Source organism: Hyperolius riggenbachi, chromosome 3, assembly GCF_040937935.1.
Source record: "Hyperolius riggenbachi isolate aHypRig1 chromosome 3, aHypRig1.pri, whole genome shotgun sequence".
Classification (NCBI taxonomy): domain Eukaryota; kingdom Metazoa; phylum Chordata; class Amphibia; order Anura; family Hyperoliidae; genus Hyperolius; species Hyperolius riggenbachi.
Genome location: NC_090648.1, coordinates 413,974,543 through 413,992,040, shown reverse-complemented (window position 1 = coordinate 413,992,040; position 17,498 = coordinate 413,974,543). Strand labels below are relative to the sequence as shown.

Sequence of the window (17,498 nt, the reverse complement as noted above, 5' to 3'; positions counted from 1 at the left end):
TAACTGTTTAAATAAAATTAGGCAGGTGAATAAATTTGGGCACTGTTGTAATTTTATTGATTCTAAAACCTTTAGAACTGTATTAATTTAGGAATAGCCCCATGTACATCCCAGCCAAATACTTTCAAACTATTAACAAAGCAGTTACATCCCTGTTATGGTACCCCAAGAACCCACGCATAGCACTATCCACTTTGCAGCTAGACCAAACCAGTGGGGGCATTGGGCTGCCAGATTTTGAGCATTACTACTGGGCAAGAGCTGTAGTTACTGTACGGTGGTGGTTTGAGCAGTCCCCAACTAATCCAGCAACCGCCCTAGAGGCAGAGATAATGGGATCCTTTTTGGCCCTTTCCAGCTTACCGTATAGCGGGAGCAGACAAATCCCCCGAGCCACGCCGAACATGTTAGTAACAGTTAAAATATGGGAGAAAATAAACAAAGTCTCACACCAACCCGGACAGATATCTCCATATACCCCACTATGGATGAATCCCTTATTGCACAAATTCTTAACAGTGCCCGATCCCAAAATCTGGGCGGATCATGGAATCTATAAACTAAAAGATATAACGGACGACCACCAACTTAAATCCTTCTCTTCTCTTAAACAGGATACTAACCTAGGTAGCAATATGTATTTCAGGTATTTGCAATTGCAGCACGCATTTGGGGCGCAATTCTTAAAGGGAAATAGAACACTACTGGTGCAAACGCATAACACTGAGGGGGAACTTATAAAAAAAGATCTAGAACATGTGGTCTCAGCCATATATAAAACATTTCCTCCTAAAGGACAGACCAAAATGGACAAGTTATTCCTGGCATGGCAGACAGACATCCCAGACTTGACACCCGAAACGTGGAATACCGTTTTGGGCTATTTTGTCACAGTAAGCATTGCAGCACGGGACCGCCTTATTGCACTAAAATTCTTACATAGTAGTTATCTCTCTCCAGCTAAATTATGTAAAATTGACCCTGCTGCATCGGGAAGATGTGGCAGATGCCAGCAACCGGGCGCAGATTTTTTCCATATGGTGTGGCTATGCCCGCGTATCTGCTCTTATTGGTCACAGATACACTCAGAACTTCAACAAGTGTTTGGAACAGCGTTTGATCTAAACCCTGAACAACTTCTGCTGGGATGTCTGGCTGAAAATGCACTCTCCAGTCACAAAATGAAGGCCTACAGGTCCCTTATAGCATATGCTAGAAAGATGATTATACTCCGATGGAAGCAACCTTTACCTCCCACCAAAAAAGACTGGTCTTCATATGTTCATAAAGATCTAGCTATCATTAAGCCCATATACCTTAAAAGAAAATGCCCTAAAAATGTTTAAAAATATGGTCCTGCTGGATCTCACACTGCAAGCTCAAATTCGATGATTGATAACTATTGCGTTACTACGATCCCTACTGGAGTTTCGCAGGGGGAACACCCGAGTCAGGTCTTTGTTCTTTTGGTATAACTGTCTGTTATCCTATGTTATGATGTTTCTTGTTGGAATTATGGGCCAAAGCAGGAAGGTATCATGTTATTGCCTATGTACCTAACCGGAATGGAGAATAGCTATGTCAACAGTTATGTTATAAATGTTTTGGTGCCGCCACGGTTGGCAGGCACAGCTGTTTCTGTTTTTCTATGAAAAATTTTCAATGAAAAATATACTTTCAAAAAAAAAAAACCCTTTAGAAGTAATTATTGGAACTCAAATTGGCTTGGTAAGCTCAGTGACCCCTGACCTACATACACAGGTGAATCCAGTTATGATAAAGAGTATTTAAGGGGGTCAACTGTAAGTTCCCCTCCTCTTTTAATTTTCTCTGAAGAGTAGCAACATGGGGGTCTCAAAACAACTCTCAAATGACCTGAAGACAAACATTGTTCACCATCATGGTTTAGGGGAAGGATACAGGAAGCTGTCTCAGAGATTTCAGCTGTCTGTTTCCAGAGTTAGGAACATATTGAGGAAATGGAGGACCACAGGCTCAGTTCAAGTTAAGGCTCGAAGTGGCAGAACAAGAAAAATCTCGGATAGACTGAAGCGACGAATGGTGAGAACAGTCGGAGTCAACCCACAGACCAGCACCAAAGACCTACAACATTATCTTTCTGCAGATGGAGTCACTGTGCATTGTTCAACCATTCGGCACACTTTACACAAGGAGATGCTGTATGCAAGAGTGATGCAGAGGAAGCATTTTCTCCGCCCACAGCACAAACAGGGCTGTTTGAGGTATGCTAAAGCACATTTGGACAAGCCATCTTCATTTTGGAATAAGGTGTTGTGGACTGATGAAACTAAAATTGAGTTATTTGGGCATAACAAGAGGTGTTATGCATGGATGAAAAAGAACACAGCATTCCAAGAAAAACACCTGCTACCTACAGTAACATATGGGGATGCTTCCATCATGCTGTGGGACTGTGTGGCACTGGCCAGTGCAGGGACTGGGAATCTTGTCAAAGTTGAGGGATGCATGGATTTCACTCAGTATCAGCAGATTCTGGAGACCAATGTCCAGAAATCTGTGACAAAGCTGAAGCTGCGCCAGGGCTGAATGTTTCAACAAGACAATGACCCTAAACACCGATCAAAATCCACTAAGGCATTCATGCAGAGGAACAAGTACAATGCTCTGAAATGGCCATCTCGGTCCCCAGACCTAAATATAATAAATCTGTGGTGTGAGTTAAAGAGAGCTGTCCATGCTCGGAAGCCATCAAACCTGAATAAACTAGAGATGTTTTGTAAAGTGGAATGGTCCAAAGTACATTCAACCAGAATCTAGACTCTCATTGGAAGCTACAGGAAGCCTTTAGAGGCTGTAATTACTGCAAAAGGAGGATATACTAAATATTGATTTCATTTCTTTTTTATGCACCTGCCAAACTTATGCACCTGCCTATTTTTGTTTAAACAATTATTGCACACTTTCTGTAAATCCAATAAACTTCATTTCACTTCTCAAATATCACTGTGTGTGACTCCTATGATATATTGAACTGACATTTTTTATCATAACAACCAACGATTTATACAGGAAAATCATGATAATTAACAAGGTTGCCCAAACTTACGTATCCCACTGTATGTTATGTAAGTAGAGCAAGTATTTATCTACTTATATGTGTTTTTTTTCTGAGATAGTATGGGTGACAGTTCTTCTTTAAGATATATATATTAGACATAAACATACTTGTTTAAACAGTCTTACGAATAACAGCAATGTTCACCAGATAAAATGCTCAGACACTGCCAACAGAAGTAATTGTTGCACATAATGCACATCATTCTGTTACAACCTTCGGTTTTCTGTGAGAAAAAAACAAAACAAACAACAAAGTATAATTATTGTAGATCCCATATCTTGGTTAATTACAGCATAAAGAGAATCTGTAACTGAAAAAAAAAAAACCTCTGGGGATACTTACCTCGGGAGGGGGAAGCCTCTGGGTCCTAATGAGGCTTCTCCCGCCGTCCTTCATCCCTCCGTTCAAGCGCCGAGACCCTCCAAAGTGCGACGAGGTAAATATTTACCCACCGCGATCATGCGCAGGTGCACTAGCAGCTCTTCATTTGGTTAAGGCGGAAATAGCCATACCTGATCGTATTCGCTCTACTGCGCAGGCGCGAGTCCTTTGCACCTGTGCAGTATAGTGGATACAATCGATTTCGGCTATTTCCGCCTAGCCCGAACGAAGGGCTGCTAGTTCACCTGGGCAGGATCACGGAGAGGTAAATATATCACCGCTTGTCAGGGGAGGTTTCGGGGGAGCCAGCGCTGGATTCCTCCAAGTTTTAGAGGTTGGGGAAGGCTTATTGGGACCCTGAGGCTTCCAACTTTCCTAGGTAAGTGTCCCCCAGAGGTTTTTTTTTCTCTAAGCCCAAATACTACCTGACGACTATGTGTAGCTCAGCGATACTCGTGTATGAAAGCATTAACAAACATCAATAAAATAACCCAGTGTTATGGTAGTGTTTTCCAGCTATGTCACTAACTAGACAAACTTGTGAAACACAAAGTTGTAAACAGCTGAAAGGGCCAACCAAAACCTGCCTATTTTAGGCTTAGGAATACCATTTCTCTTCAGGACTGAAATGTGTCCTCAGCTTTTCTCAAGAAGCACACAAAACACACATGTTAACGGCAAGTTCATGTTGAAGCATTGCCATGAGACTGGCATTGCTAGGCATCACCGAGTTCACATACAGTGGTTTGCAAAAGTATTCGGCCCCCTTGAAGTTTTCCACATTTTGTCATATTACTGCCACAAACATGAATCAATTGTATTGGAATTCCATGTGAAAGACCAATACAAAGTGGTGTACACGCGAGAAGTGGAACGAAAATCATACATAATTCCAAACATTTTTTAAAAATAAATAACTGCAAAGTGGGGTGTGCATAATTATTCAGCCCCCTGAGTCAATACTTTGTAGAACCACCTTTTGCTGCAATTACAGCTGCCCGTCTTTTAGGGTATGTCTCTAGCAGCTTTGTACATCTAGAGACTGAAATCCTTGCCCATTCTTCTTTGCAAAATAGCTCAAGCTCAGTCAGATTAGATGGACAGTGTTTGTGAACAGCAGTTTTAAGATCTTGCCACAGATTCTCGATTGGATTTAGATCTGGACTTTGACTGGGCCATTCTAACACATCTGCAAATGGAACTTCTTATGCTTTTCTGTTAACAATGGCTTTCTTCTTGCCACTCTTCCATAAGCCTGCTTTACATTTCTCAATAACTTTATCCCTGACCTGTCTGGTATGTTCTTTGGACTTCATGGTGTTGTTGCTCCCAATATTATCTTAGACAACCTCTGAGGCCGTCAAAGAGCAGTTGTATTTGTACTGACATTAGATTACACACAGGTGGACTCTATTTAGTCATTAGCACTAATCAGGCAATGTCTATGGGCAACTGACTGCACTCAAAGGGGGCTGAATAATTACGCACACCCCACTTTGCGGTTATATATATATATTTTTTTAAATGTTTGGAATCATGTATGATTTTCGTTCCACTTCTCACGTGTACACCACTTTGTATTGGCCTTTCATGTGGAATTCCAATAAAATTGATTCATGTTTGTGGCAGTTACGTGACAAAATGTGGAAACCGTCAAGGGAGCCGAATACTTTTGCAAGCCACTGTATGTTCTCCCTTTGTCTATGTGGGTTTCCTCTGGGCACTTCAGTTTCTTCCGACACTACAAAAAAATACAGATAAGTTAAAAGGCTTACCCCTAAATTGGCTCTAGACTACAATGGACATATGACTATGGTAGTTATTAGCTTGTGATCTCCTCTGAGAACAGTCAGTGACACGATTATGTACTCTGTAATGTGCTGCAGAAGATGTCAATGCTATATAAATACATAATAATAATAATATGGGAGGACATTAGACTATGACTATGGTTGGATTAGATTGTGAGCTCCTCTGAGGACAGTCAGCGCCATGACTATGTACTCTGTAAAGTGCTGCAGATGATGTCAGTGCTATATAAATACATAATAATAATACGAGAGGACATTAGACTATTACTATGGTAGGGATTAGATTGTGAGCTCATCTGAGGACTGTCAGTAACATGACTATGTACTCTGTACAGTGCTGCAGAAGATGTCAGTGCTGTATAAATGCATTATAATATGGTAGGATATTAGACTATGACTATGATAGGATTAGATTGTGAGCTCCTCTGAGAGCAGTCTGTGACATGACTATGTACTCTGTAGAAGGGTGCTTGCTAAAGATGATGACGCTTTATAAATACTAAAAAATCTCCCTGAAAGTATTACCTGGTGGTCTTATGGTCCCTCACTCTCCATATAGCTTTCCCTAGTGATCTTGTGGCCCCCCCTCCCCTTTACAGTAAGCCCTGGTTTGGTTGTTTAGTGGTCCCCTATGCATTTAGCTCCCCTAGTTGTCACCCTCCTACTCTCCTCCAGTATAAACAGAGTAGTGGTGCAGTGGTTGTGCTCGACAGTCTTACCTCCTCCAGCAATGTGTCCATCCTCCACAACCAGTGGCCATCTGCTTTCTGCCTATCTCCATCTCCTACATATCAAGTGCAATCAGGCGACATGCGGGATAACCAGGTCATAGAGAGCAGGTGTATAACTGGATGAGCTGAGACTGCTGTGCTGCTACTCTGCATACAGGGGAGCACAGTGGTATAGCAGTGAGTGTCTCCTCCTCTGCTCAGTGTATTGTTGGGTGCAGCCAGGGTCCCCTCAGTCATGGTGCATAATGCAGCCACCACCAGCCCCGCTCCTTAAGTTATTTGTGCTCAGGGTCCCTAAATGAAGCAGGTACCACAAGCTTCATAATCCCTAGTACACACAATGCTATTTTCCATTAGATTGATGGGTCAAATCGATAATTTAAAAAAATCGATTGGGAGGAGATCAGACATGCCGGACATTATCAATTCGAGCCATGGATCTGATGAGATCAGACATGCCGGACATTATCAATTCGAGCCATGGATCTGATGGGAAATAGCATTGTGTGTACCAGCATTAATGCAGCCACACTGCCTGTCCCCTCCCTTCAGTATTTCACAATACCCCATCTGACAGCAATGACAGTACATGGAAATGGTCAAATAGGTTTCTTCAGTGCACAAGCTTGACCGTGTGCAAGCGTGTCCATACTGGCATGCGCAAATGAGATCCACACATGTACAGTAGAACTAAGGCACTTGTACATGGCTCTTTTCCTTCATGCAAAAGCACTTTATTTGACTGGGCATGTGTGGATGTTACTTGCGCATGCCCGGTACAGATACACATCATGCTCATATACTGAAGGAACCTATTCAACCAAAGACGGACCCAACACCGGGTTAGCTACAGCCGGTGTTACCATAGGGGCAAACTGCGAACAGCTCCCAGCATGCACCCCATGCTCTGTATAGAGGCACTACAGCTGCCAGCATGCCCCTCCCCTTCTCTAGAGGCACCACAGCTCCTAGCATGCCTCTTCCACACCATAGAGGCTCTTTAGCTCCCATCATGCTCCTCTCCTTCCATAGCGGTGCCACAGCTTCCAGCATGCCTCTCCTCCTCCATATAGTATTAGATTGTCCCCCAGGGACAGATGAGCGTGCCAGCTGGACCGGTGAGTGCGCTATGCTATGAATACACTGCAGAGGCTCCAGGGGTCCATTATTCAATTTGGGGAGACCAAGGAGGGCCCATCAACCAGCTGTGGGGCCCTGGGGTACAACCCAACAATAAATGGAGTAGCGGTATGCTGGGACTTGTGGTGCCTCTTTGGAAGGAAGGGAGGACAATGGGAGCCGTGGTGCTTCTAGGGAGGGGCTTCCAGGGAGCTGTGGTCCCTCCTTTGAGGGAAAATGGCATGCTGGGGCTGTGGTGCCTCTATGGAGAGGGATGGGCATGCTGGGAGCAGTATTGCCTCTATGGAGGAGAAGGGCATGCTGGTAGCTTTAGTGTCTCTATAGGGGAGGGTGGGAACGTGCTGGGGCTGTGGTGTCTCTATGGAGGGGGATGGCATGCTGGGAACAGTAGTTCCTCTATGGAGAAGGAGGGTCTGCTGGGATCAGTAGTGGCTCTATAGGGGGAAGACTTGCTGGGGCTGTGGTGACTCTATAGAGGGAGGAGGAGGGGCATGATCAGAACAGAAGTGCCTCTATGGAGAAGGGCATGCTGGCAGCTTTAGTGCCTCTAAAGGGGAGGAGGAGACTTCCTGGGAACTTTGGTGTATCTATTAAGGTAAAGGTGCATGCTTGGACTTGTGGTACCTCTATGGAGGGGAAGAACATGTTGGGAGCAGTTGTGCCTCTATAGAGGAAAAGTAAACGAAAAAAAGTGTCCCAGCAACACTGTGAAAAATAAGTGTGTGCTTAGTCACTGTGTAACAGTAAGCTCAGAAAAGTATGACTATGTATAGCACCACACAATGAATATCAAAAAGTATAACAATTTTATTAGAATAAGTCATCATATAGCACCATAAAGCATTTAAAAACATCTAAAAACCAAAAGGACACCTCATCTCATTGGTAAATATCCATAAATGAAAATAATCACAATAATGGCTGTAATAGCAATAATGTTTATCTCCTGGGTAGCGCAATAAGAGCTACCACAGGGATTGAACCCGGGTTCAGAAGACCATGATAGCTAAAGTGCATAAACAGTGAACAAAGCATCCATACATGACATGATCATAATACACAATACATATAAAATGTTATAAAGTGAATACCTGTGAAAAAAAGTGCATACGTGCAAATAAATCAAGATCAGCCCAAGTAACCTATGGATGCTGAATAATATGTGATTAGATGCTGAGACCGTCCTAATAAGGTGGGTGACAGACAAGGAGAAGAGGCTTACGTGACCCAGATAAGGATGAGACCAAGGAGGTGTCCAGAGTATGGGGAGGCCCCCGGTAGACTTCTCTACCGGTATCGCGGCAGTCACGCCGCTTTATCAAGAGTGGGGGCTCCTGCGTATAGCCGGCAGAAACGCCGGGTAGATATAGTGCCAGAAGAGCAGTCACGTGAGCGCCAGACGCGCGTCACGTGATCCGCCCCTAGTATACCATCCAATGCGGTAGAAGGAAGAGCGAGGAGGAAATAGACCACGCTGGAGCGCATGCAACGTAAGTATACGGTGGGCGCAATGGGACAATTGGCAACACTCGTTCCTGCTTGCTATTAGCAGCTGGAACAGCGCAAAAATATAGAAAATGGATAGTCAACACACTATTATTCAATCTATAGAGGAAAAGGGCATGCTGGCAGCTATACTGCTACTATTGGGGGAAGGAGACCTGCTGGGTCTCACTCTATAGAGAGGGAGGGGAAAACTGGCTACCTAATGCTGTGGAGTGGGGTAGGGGCGTCAAACTCACAGGCATGCAGAGTCACAGCAGAAGAAGGGATTCCCAGCCAGGCATCTGATCCTCTCCTGCAGTGGCACTTTTCTCTGCACTGGGGAACTGGTTGCACTGAAAGCCCTGGCTGCTTCTCCCCATGTGTGTATACAGAGCAGCCTGGCAAGTAGTCTCTCCCAGCGTGGTCTCCACAGGCCGGGGGGCAGAGCCTACACACATACACACACAGTGCACCAGAGAGGATGTAGGGAGGAGCAGGAGCTCTCAGCCAATGCCCTGCTCCCTGGCCCAACACACAGAGCTGAGTTGAGCCCATCAGAACAGCTGTGGGCCGCTGGGGGTGGGGCTGAATCGAGTGGCTGCGGAGCTGCTGATTTTTAAAGTAATTCACCTCTGCACTCAGGGGCAAACGCAGGATTTTTAAGGGGGGGATTCCTGAAAGGTCCAGAAGCACTTATGTCCTCGAGTGCTTCCGAATACAGGTGGCTCCATACTGCCCATGCACAAAAGTGCGCTGGCGTATTACGGAGCTGCCTATCTTTGGAAGTACTCAAGGACACGAGTGTTTCTGAGGGCTTCTGGTAGCAGCAAATTTGAACGGGGGACAGCGCTGGAACAACTCCCCGAGAAAGGAACGGGAGATAGACTTTATTTGGACAATTCAGTGGAATATGCCACATAGTGTCACATAGCGCAAGTGATACCCATATGATGCAGGGATATATGCATCTGCGGAAGATGGCGGCGCTATATAAATACTAAATAATAATATTTTGCCTCACCAGAATTGCACTTTTATTTAGCTTTCATGTATGACAAGAAGAAACAGCCAGCACTAGGGGAAGAGGGAAACAAAGGTGAATGAAGGAGGCTGCTGCACACCAAGAGTGCTTCTGAGCATTTTTCAATTCAACAGTGATTTGAAAAGCACTTGGCTAATGTTACCCTATGACGGTGTTCTCACAGCAGCGTTGTGACTTTTTCAAAATCGTACGTATACTGCATGTAGCATGTTTTTGAGCGATTCATTCAAAAATCGCTCTGAAAATCACTTCACAAAATCACACTCACAAATTGCTAGCGATTGCGATTGTCATTTTGGCGTTGCACTAGCCCAGAGAGAGGAGTGGAGAAATTGAGAATAGCCTGAGATGGAGCAGAGAGCTTATCTGTATTGCAGTCCCACATCAGACAGGTTACTTGCCTGTAATCGGACTCCTGTCCCTGACAGTCTCCCACACAAGTCAGAAAGAAGCCCTCCTGGAGTCTAGGGACTGTCAAAAACTTTTCAACTTGTTTAACACCTTATCCACACATGCAGTCATTATAACAATGGGGAGAGACCAGACAGATGTTTGCCCACGGACCCTGGGTCCAGGCAAGCTCTGCATCATGCTGTGCATATTTACCAGCTTGCCTGCCCTCTAATTGCATCATGTCAGACACTTCTGTTCTGTGGAGAGTCCGGGACTCCAGAATCAACCTTCTCTCACTGCAGGCTGCATCTTCTTGTCTTCTTGTGGGGGAAGCTCGGCTGCCTCTCTCATTCTATTAGCTGGAGGGAGGCATTAGAAGTAAGAAGGGAGGGAGAATGAGGCTGTTTATATTATGGCTCGGTTCCCTGGCTGAATACACAGCTCAGTGCAGGGGGGGTGTTCCAGACACCCGGAATAGCCCCCTCCGTTCGCCAGTGGCACTGGCCCTGATTGTTTGAGGTGGCGGCGGCCCGGGGGGAGAATGCCACCATCCCCCCTGGCCAGTCCGCGCCTGGTGTAATCTAATGTCAGTACAAATACAGCTGCTCTGTGACGGCCTCAGAGGTCGTCGAAGAGAATATTGGGAGCAACAACACCATGAAGTCCAAAGAACACACCAGACAGGTCAGGGATAAAGTTATTGAGAAATTTAAAGCAGGCTTAGGCAACAAAAAGATTTCCAAAGCCTTGAACATCCCACGGAGCACTGTTCAAGCGAACATTTAGAAATGGAAGGAGTATGGCACAACTGTAAACCTACCAAGACAAGGCCGTCCACTTAAACTCACAGGCCGAACAAGGAGAGTGCTGATCAGAAATGCAGTCAAGAGGCCCATGGTGACTCTGGACGAGCTGCAGAGATCTACAGCTCAGGTGGGGGACTCTGTCCATAGGACAACTATTAGTTGTGCACTGCACAAAGTTGGCCTTTATGGAAGAGTGGCAAGAAGAAAGCCATCGTTAACAGAAAAGCAAACATGTGGAAGAAGGTGCTCTGGTCAGATGAGACCAAAATGGAACTTTTTGGCCAAAATGCAAAACACTATGGCCCATATGCAATTCACTTTTTCACCTGAGTTTTCTCCTAGGTGATAATTTTAGTTCAATGGTTTTTTATTGAATTTTCAAATAAAAATGAATATACAACTCGTACTCAAATAGAAGGTATTTAAAGGTACAGGTTCATCCTTGATCTTACAACAAATTGTCAAATACATAAGACTAATGTTCTGACAGATATGTGTTAACATTCAATAAGGAACATATTAACCTCCCTGACGGTAAGCCCGAGCTGAGCTCGGGCTATGCCGCGCAGGGGGAGATCTCAGCCCCTGGTGGGGCGATTTCTGTACTGTAAATTGCTGTGCGCGCAGCCAGCACTTTGCTAGCCGCGCGCACAGCTTGATCGCCGCCGCTCTGCGGCGATCGGCCGCACGCAGCGGCTGAAGAGGGCCCCCCCGCCAGAGCCCTGCGCTGCCTGGATCAATGAGTTCCGGGCAGCGCTATGGGCTGGATCGGGTGTGCCTGACGTCAGGACGTCGGCTGACGTCCATGACGTCATCCCGATCGTCGCCATGGCGACAGGAGAAGCCAAACAGGGGAACGCGTTATATACGCGTTCCCCTGTTTGCTATAGATGCCGGCGACGATCGGACTAGAGGGCCACATGCGCCCTCTAGTGGTGTTTCATGTAGCTACCACTCTGGTAGCTTTACATGAAACAAAAAAATTTTTTTTTTAAAAAAAGGATTTTTTTAATTAGGAAAAGAAAAATTAACCGCCAAGGAGGTTAAGAAATAGCAATGTTTAACAAAATTGAGACGAATGCATACAACATTTAGTCACGTCCAATTGGAAAGGTAGGGAGAGGAAACATTTATAGGCACAACCCGAAAAAGGGTGGAGTAAAAATAACACAGAAGGGATAACGTTGTAGAGCATGTCGTCCATACATACACCGAACCTAGGTGATAATTTTAAACTTGTCAATAAAATGCCTTTTAAGCCACCAGCAAGCAAGAAAATGTTCAAAATAATATAGGTAGTACTTTTTCACCTACTTTTTGGTACTTTTTCAGTTGAAAAGTACTGGAAAGCTATTTTAAATCGAAGATGAAAAATTATCAACTAGGAGAAAACTCAGGTGAAAAAGTGAATTGCATATGGCCCTATGTGTGGTGGAAAGCGAACACTGCACATCACTCTGAACACACCATCCCCACTGTCAAATATGATGGTGGCAGCATCATGCTCTGGGGGTGCTTCTCTTCAACAGGGACAGGGAAGCTGGTCAGAGTTGATGGGAAGATGGATGGAGCCAAATACAGGGCAATCTTGGAAGAAAACCTCTTGGAGTCTGCAAAAGACTTGAGACTGGGGCAGAGGTTCACCTTCCAGCAGGACAATGACCCTAAACATAAAACCAGGGCAACAATGGAATGGTTCAAAACAAAACATCTCCATGTGTTAGAATGGCCCAGTCAAAGTCCAGATCTAAATCCAATCGAGAATCTGTGGCAAGATCTGAAAACTGCTGTTCACAAACGCTGTCCATCTAATCTGACTGAGCTGGAGCTCTTTTGCAAAGAAGAATGGGCAAGGATTTCAGTCTCTAGATGTGCAAAGCTGGTAGAGACATACCCTAAAAGACTGGCAGCTGTAATTGCAGCAAAAGGTGGTTCTACAAAGTATCGACTCAGGGGGCTGAATAATTACACACACCTCACTTTGCAGTTATTTTTTTTTAAATGTTTGGAATCATGTATGATTTTCATTCCACTTCTCACGTGTACACCACTTTGTATTGGTCTTTCATGAGGAATTCCAATAAAATTGATTCATGTTTGTGGCAGTGATATGACAAAATGTGGAAAACTTCAAGGGGGCTGAATACTTTTGCAACCCACTGTACAATTAGTTATCACAGGTTTATTTTAAGTCTAGCTTTGTTTTAAAGAGACTCTGTAACAAAATGTTCAGCCTTATTTCTTCTATCCTATAAATTCCTATACCTGTTCTAATATGGTCTGGATTACTGCAGCCTTTTCAAGTTGCACTTACAAAAACAATGAATAAAGCAGTGATTTTATCTCCAAGAAAGCAGCGGGGAGCGGCAAAAATGTCACAGAGGGGGCTAGGAGAAGACAACAAACAGGCTGGTACATTTATTTATGTAAGAATTTAACAGTACAGATTCTCTTTCAAGAGAATCTGAAGCAATTTTTTTTTTGTACACTCTAATCCTCATTAGCAGTACTTTGCTAAGTGATACTAAGAATACCTGTGGCAGAACGAGCAATCCTGTAATAAAATAAGTAAATTGCTGGGTGCTGTGCATATAGGGGGGGGGGGGGGGCACACTTCCTTACATGATTGCCTCAGGCAGGAAAAAGTCTAGAACCAGCCCTGACCACAGGTTTGATTTAATGTAGACTAAAATATTGGCAGAGCCTGACTATTGTTCACATTTGGGTGCACGGCCCCCTAGCCACCCTCTGCCCTGCTTCTGTAAGGTTGTTGTTGCTGCTGCTTGCCTGAATGTTGGCTCCACAGGAAGGACAAGACTTGGAATTGCCTTGCAGCCACTCCTTATTTGGTATATCTTCTGTGACCTTCAGGATGGCTTTCTTTCCAAATTTCTTTTCCAGGAATTTCTTGCCTTCCTTGTCTGCACCCCAGTAATCATCACGCAGCTTAATGAGATCCTCTAAAAGAGAAAAAAAAAGTTTTAACCACTTGAGGACCACAGTCTTTCTACCCCTTAAAGAGAATCTGTATTGTTAAAATCGCAGAAAAGTAAACATACCAGTGCGTTAGGGGACATCTCCTATTACCCTCTGTCACAATTTCGCCGCTCCTCGCCGCATTAAAAGTGGTTAAAAACAGTTTTAAAAAGTTTGTTTATAAACAAACAAAATGGCCACCAAAACAGGAAGTAGGTTGATGTACAGTATGTCCACACATAGAAAATACATTCATACACAAGCAGGCTGTATACATCCTTCCTTTTGTATCTCAAGAGATCATTATACACAGGCAGTGTGCATAGAGGGGCCAGGAGGGGGGAGATGCATCACAGAACCACAACACTGAAGAACTTGGCAGCCTTCCAAACACAGGCTGACAAGTCTGACAAGAGAGAGATAAGTTGATTTATTACAGAGATGGTGATAGTAGAACGTGCTGCAGTAAGCCAGAACACATTAGAATAGCTTTTGGAACTTGTAGGATGATAAAAAACAGGATGTAATTTTTGTTACGGAGTCTCTTTAAGGACCAGAGCCTTTTTTTCCATTCAGACCACTGCAGCTTTCACGGTTTATTGCTCAGTCATACAACCTACCATCTAAATGAATTTTACCTCCTTTTCTTGTCACTAATACAGCTTTCTTTTGGTGTTATTTGATTGCTGCTGCGATTTTTAGTTTTTATTATATTAATCAAAAAAGACATGACTTTCAGTGATAAAATTTGTCAAATAAAGTAAAATTTCTGTATACATTTTTGTCCAAATTTATTGTGCTACATGTCTTTGATAAAAAGAAAACATTCAGTGTATATTTATTGGTTTGGGTAAAAGTTATAGCGTTTACAAACTATGGTGCAAAAAGTGAATTTTCCCATTTTAAAGCATCTCCGACTTTTCTGAGCACCTGTCATGTTTCATGAGGTGCTAAAATTCCAGCATAGTGTAAATACCCCCCAAATTACCCCATTTTGGAAAGAAGACATCCCAAAGTATAGAAGTATAGAAGATACATAGAAGATTTTATTTTTTGTCACAAGTTAGCGGAAAATGACACTTTAATACAAAAAAAAAAGTTTCCATTTCTGCTAACTTGTGACAAAAAAAAAATTAAATCTGCCATGGACTCACCATACCCCTCTCTGAATACTTTGGGTGTCTACTTTCCAAAATGGGGTCATTTGTGCGGTGTGTTTACTGTCCTGGCATTTTGGGGGTTGCTAAATTGTAAGCCCCCCTGTAAAGCCTAAAGGTGCTCATTGGACTTTGGGCCCCTTAGCGCAGTTAGGCTGCAAAAAAGTGCTACACATGTGGTATTGCCGTACTCAGGAGAAGTAGTATAATGTGTTTTGGGGTGTATTTTTTACACATACCCATGCTGGGTGTGAGAAATATCTCTGTAAATGACAATTGTTTGATTTTTGTACACACAATTGTTCATTTACAGAGAGATTTCTCCCACCCAGCATGGGTATGTGTATAAATACACCCCAAAACACATTATACTACTTCTCCTGAGTACAGCGATACCACATGTGTGGCACTTTTTTGCACCCTAACTGCGCTAAGGGGCCCAAAGTATTATGAGTACCTTTAGGATTTCACAGGTCGTTTTGAGTCATTTGGTTTCAAGACTACACCTCACGGTTTAGGGCCCCTAAAATGCCAGGGCAGTTTAGGAACCCCACAAGTGACCCCATTTTAGAAAGACAACACCACAAGGTATTCTGTTAGGAGTATGGTGAGTTCATAGAAGATTTTTTTTTGTCACAAGTTAGCGGAAATTGACACTTTGTGAAAAAAGAACAATAAAAATCAATTTCCGCTAACTTGTGACAAAAAATAAAATCTTCTATGAACTCACCATACCCCTAACGGAATACCTTGGGGTGTCTTCTTTCTAAAATGGGGTCACTTGTGGGGTTCCTATACTGCCCTGGCATTTTAGGGGCCCTAAACTGTGAGGAGTAGTCTTGAAACCAAATTTCTCAAAATGACCTGTGAAATCCTAAAGGTACTCATTGGACTTTGGGCCCCTTAGCGCAGTTAGGGTGCAAAAAAGTGCCACACATGTGGTACCGCCGTACTCAGGAGAAGTAGTATAATGTGTTTTGTGGTGTATTTTTACATATACCCATGCTGGGTGGGAGAAATATCTCTGCAAATGACAATTTGTTTATTTTTTTACACACAATTGTAAAAAAATACAGCGATACCACATGTGTGGCACTTTTTTGCACCCTAACTGCTCTAAGGGGCCCAACATCCTATGAGTACATTTAGGATTTCACAGGTCATTTTGAGGCATTTGGTTTTTAGACTACTCCTCACGGTTTAGGGCCCCTAAAATGCCAGGGCAGTATAGGAACCCCACAAGTGACCCCATTTTAGAAAGAAGACACCACAAGGTATTCCGTTAGTAGTATGGTGAGTTCATTGAAGATTTTATTTTTTGTGACAAGTTAGCGGAAATTGATTTTTTTTTTCACAAAGTGTCATTTTCCACTAACTTGTGACAAAAAACTAAAAACTTCTATGAACTCACCATACTACTAACGGAATACCTTGGGGTGTCTTCTTTCTAAAATGGGGTCACTTGTGGGGTTCCTACACTGCCCTGGCATTTTAGGGGCCCTAAACCGTGAGGAGTAGTCTAGAAACCAAATGCCTCAAAATGACCTGTGAATAGGACGTTGGGCCCCTTAGCGCACCTAGGCTGCAAAAAAGTGTCACACATATGGTATCGCCGAACTCAGGAGAAACTCTTTTTGATACTGTAAGTAAGTAAGTAGTCAATCTGTTTCCTCTTCTGAGCATGCACAGAAGAGCCCGACTGGCGTGGCTGAGACAGCAGAAGAATGGAGGCACTCGGGAGGATGGCAAAGGACTCAGCGGTGCTTATAGGGATGGAGGAATCAAATCTTTTACTTTTGTCGTCTTAGATTTTCTTTAAAGGCTCGGGACACCTTTGCAGATATTGTGGGCTAATTAGCTGAGTGGAATGAGACACCACGAGTCTACATATTCAACGTTTACATAATATTCAAATTTTCAGAGGTACTTAATTTGAATACCTGTAGGCCATAATCAGAAAAATGAAAATAAATAAATGCTTGAAATATATCACTCTCTGTGTAATGAATGTATATGAAATATGAGATTCAGGTTCTGAATTGGATTACTGAAATAAATTAACTATTGCTTAACTTTTATTTATAAATTAACTAATTACTTAAGGTGTGCGTAATATACAGTACAGACCAAAAGTTTGGACACACCTTCTCATTCAAAGAGTTTTCTTTATTTTCATGACTATGAACATTGTAGATTCACACTGAAGGCATCCAAACTATGAATTAACACCTGTGGAAGTAAAGTACACAACCAAAAAGTGTGAAACAACTGAAAATATGTCATATTCTAGGTTTTTCAAAGTTGCCACCTTTTGCTTTGATTACTGCTTTGCACACTCTTGGCATTCTCTTGATGAGCTTCAAGAGGTATTCACCTGAAATGGTTTTCACTTCACAGGTGTGCCCAGTCAGGTTTTATAAGTGGGATTTCTTGCCTTATAAATGGGGTCGGGACCATCAGTTGCGTTGTGGAGAAC

At 43.3% G+C, this 17,498-nt stretch overlaps 2 protein-coding genes across 5 annotated transcripts in view; both read right to left on the bottom strand.

Annotated features, from left to right (window-relative positions):
• Nucleotides 1-17,498, bottom strand: part of LOC137564104 (E3 ubiquitin-protein ligase RNF14-like) — a 69,011-nt gene that overhangs the window by 1,247 nt on the left and 50,266 nt on the right. For 3 of the 4 annotated variants that reach the window (XM_068277477.1, XM_068277479.1, XM_068277478.1), the window contains exons 8-9: nt 13,677-13,849; nt 3,245-3,323 (exon numbers count right to left, since the gene is read on the bottom strand). In XM_068277477.1, coding sequence (XP_068133578.1) covers nt 3,245-3,323; nt 13,677-13,849 — 252 coding nt within the window. Of the gene's footprint in view, nt 1-3,207; nt 3,324-13,676; nt 13,850-17,498 lie in introns of all 4 variants that reach the window. The other variant, XM_068277480.1, reaches the window with a different exon arrangement.
• LOC137564105 (E3 ubiquitin-protein ligase RNF14-like) overlaps nt 1-17,498 on the bottom strand; it is a 189,976-nt gene that overhangs the window by 137,921 nt on the left and 34,557 nt on the right. The window lies entirely within an intron of this gene.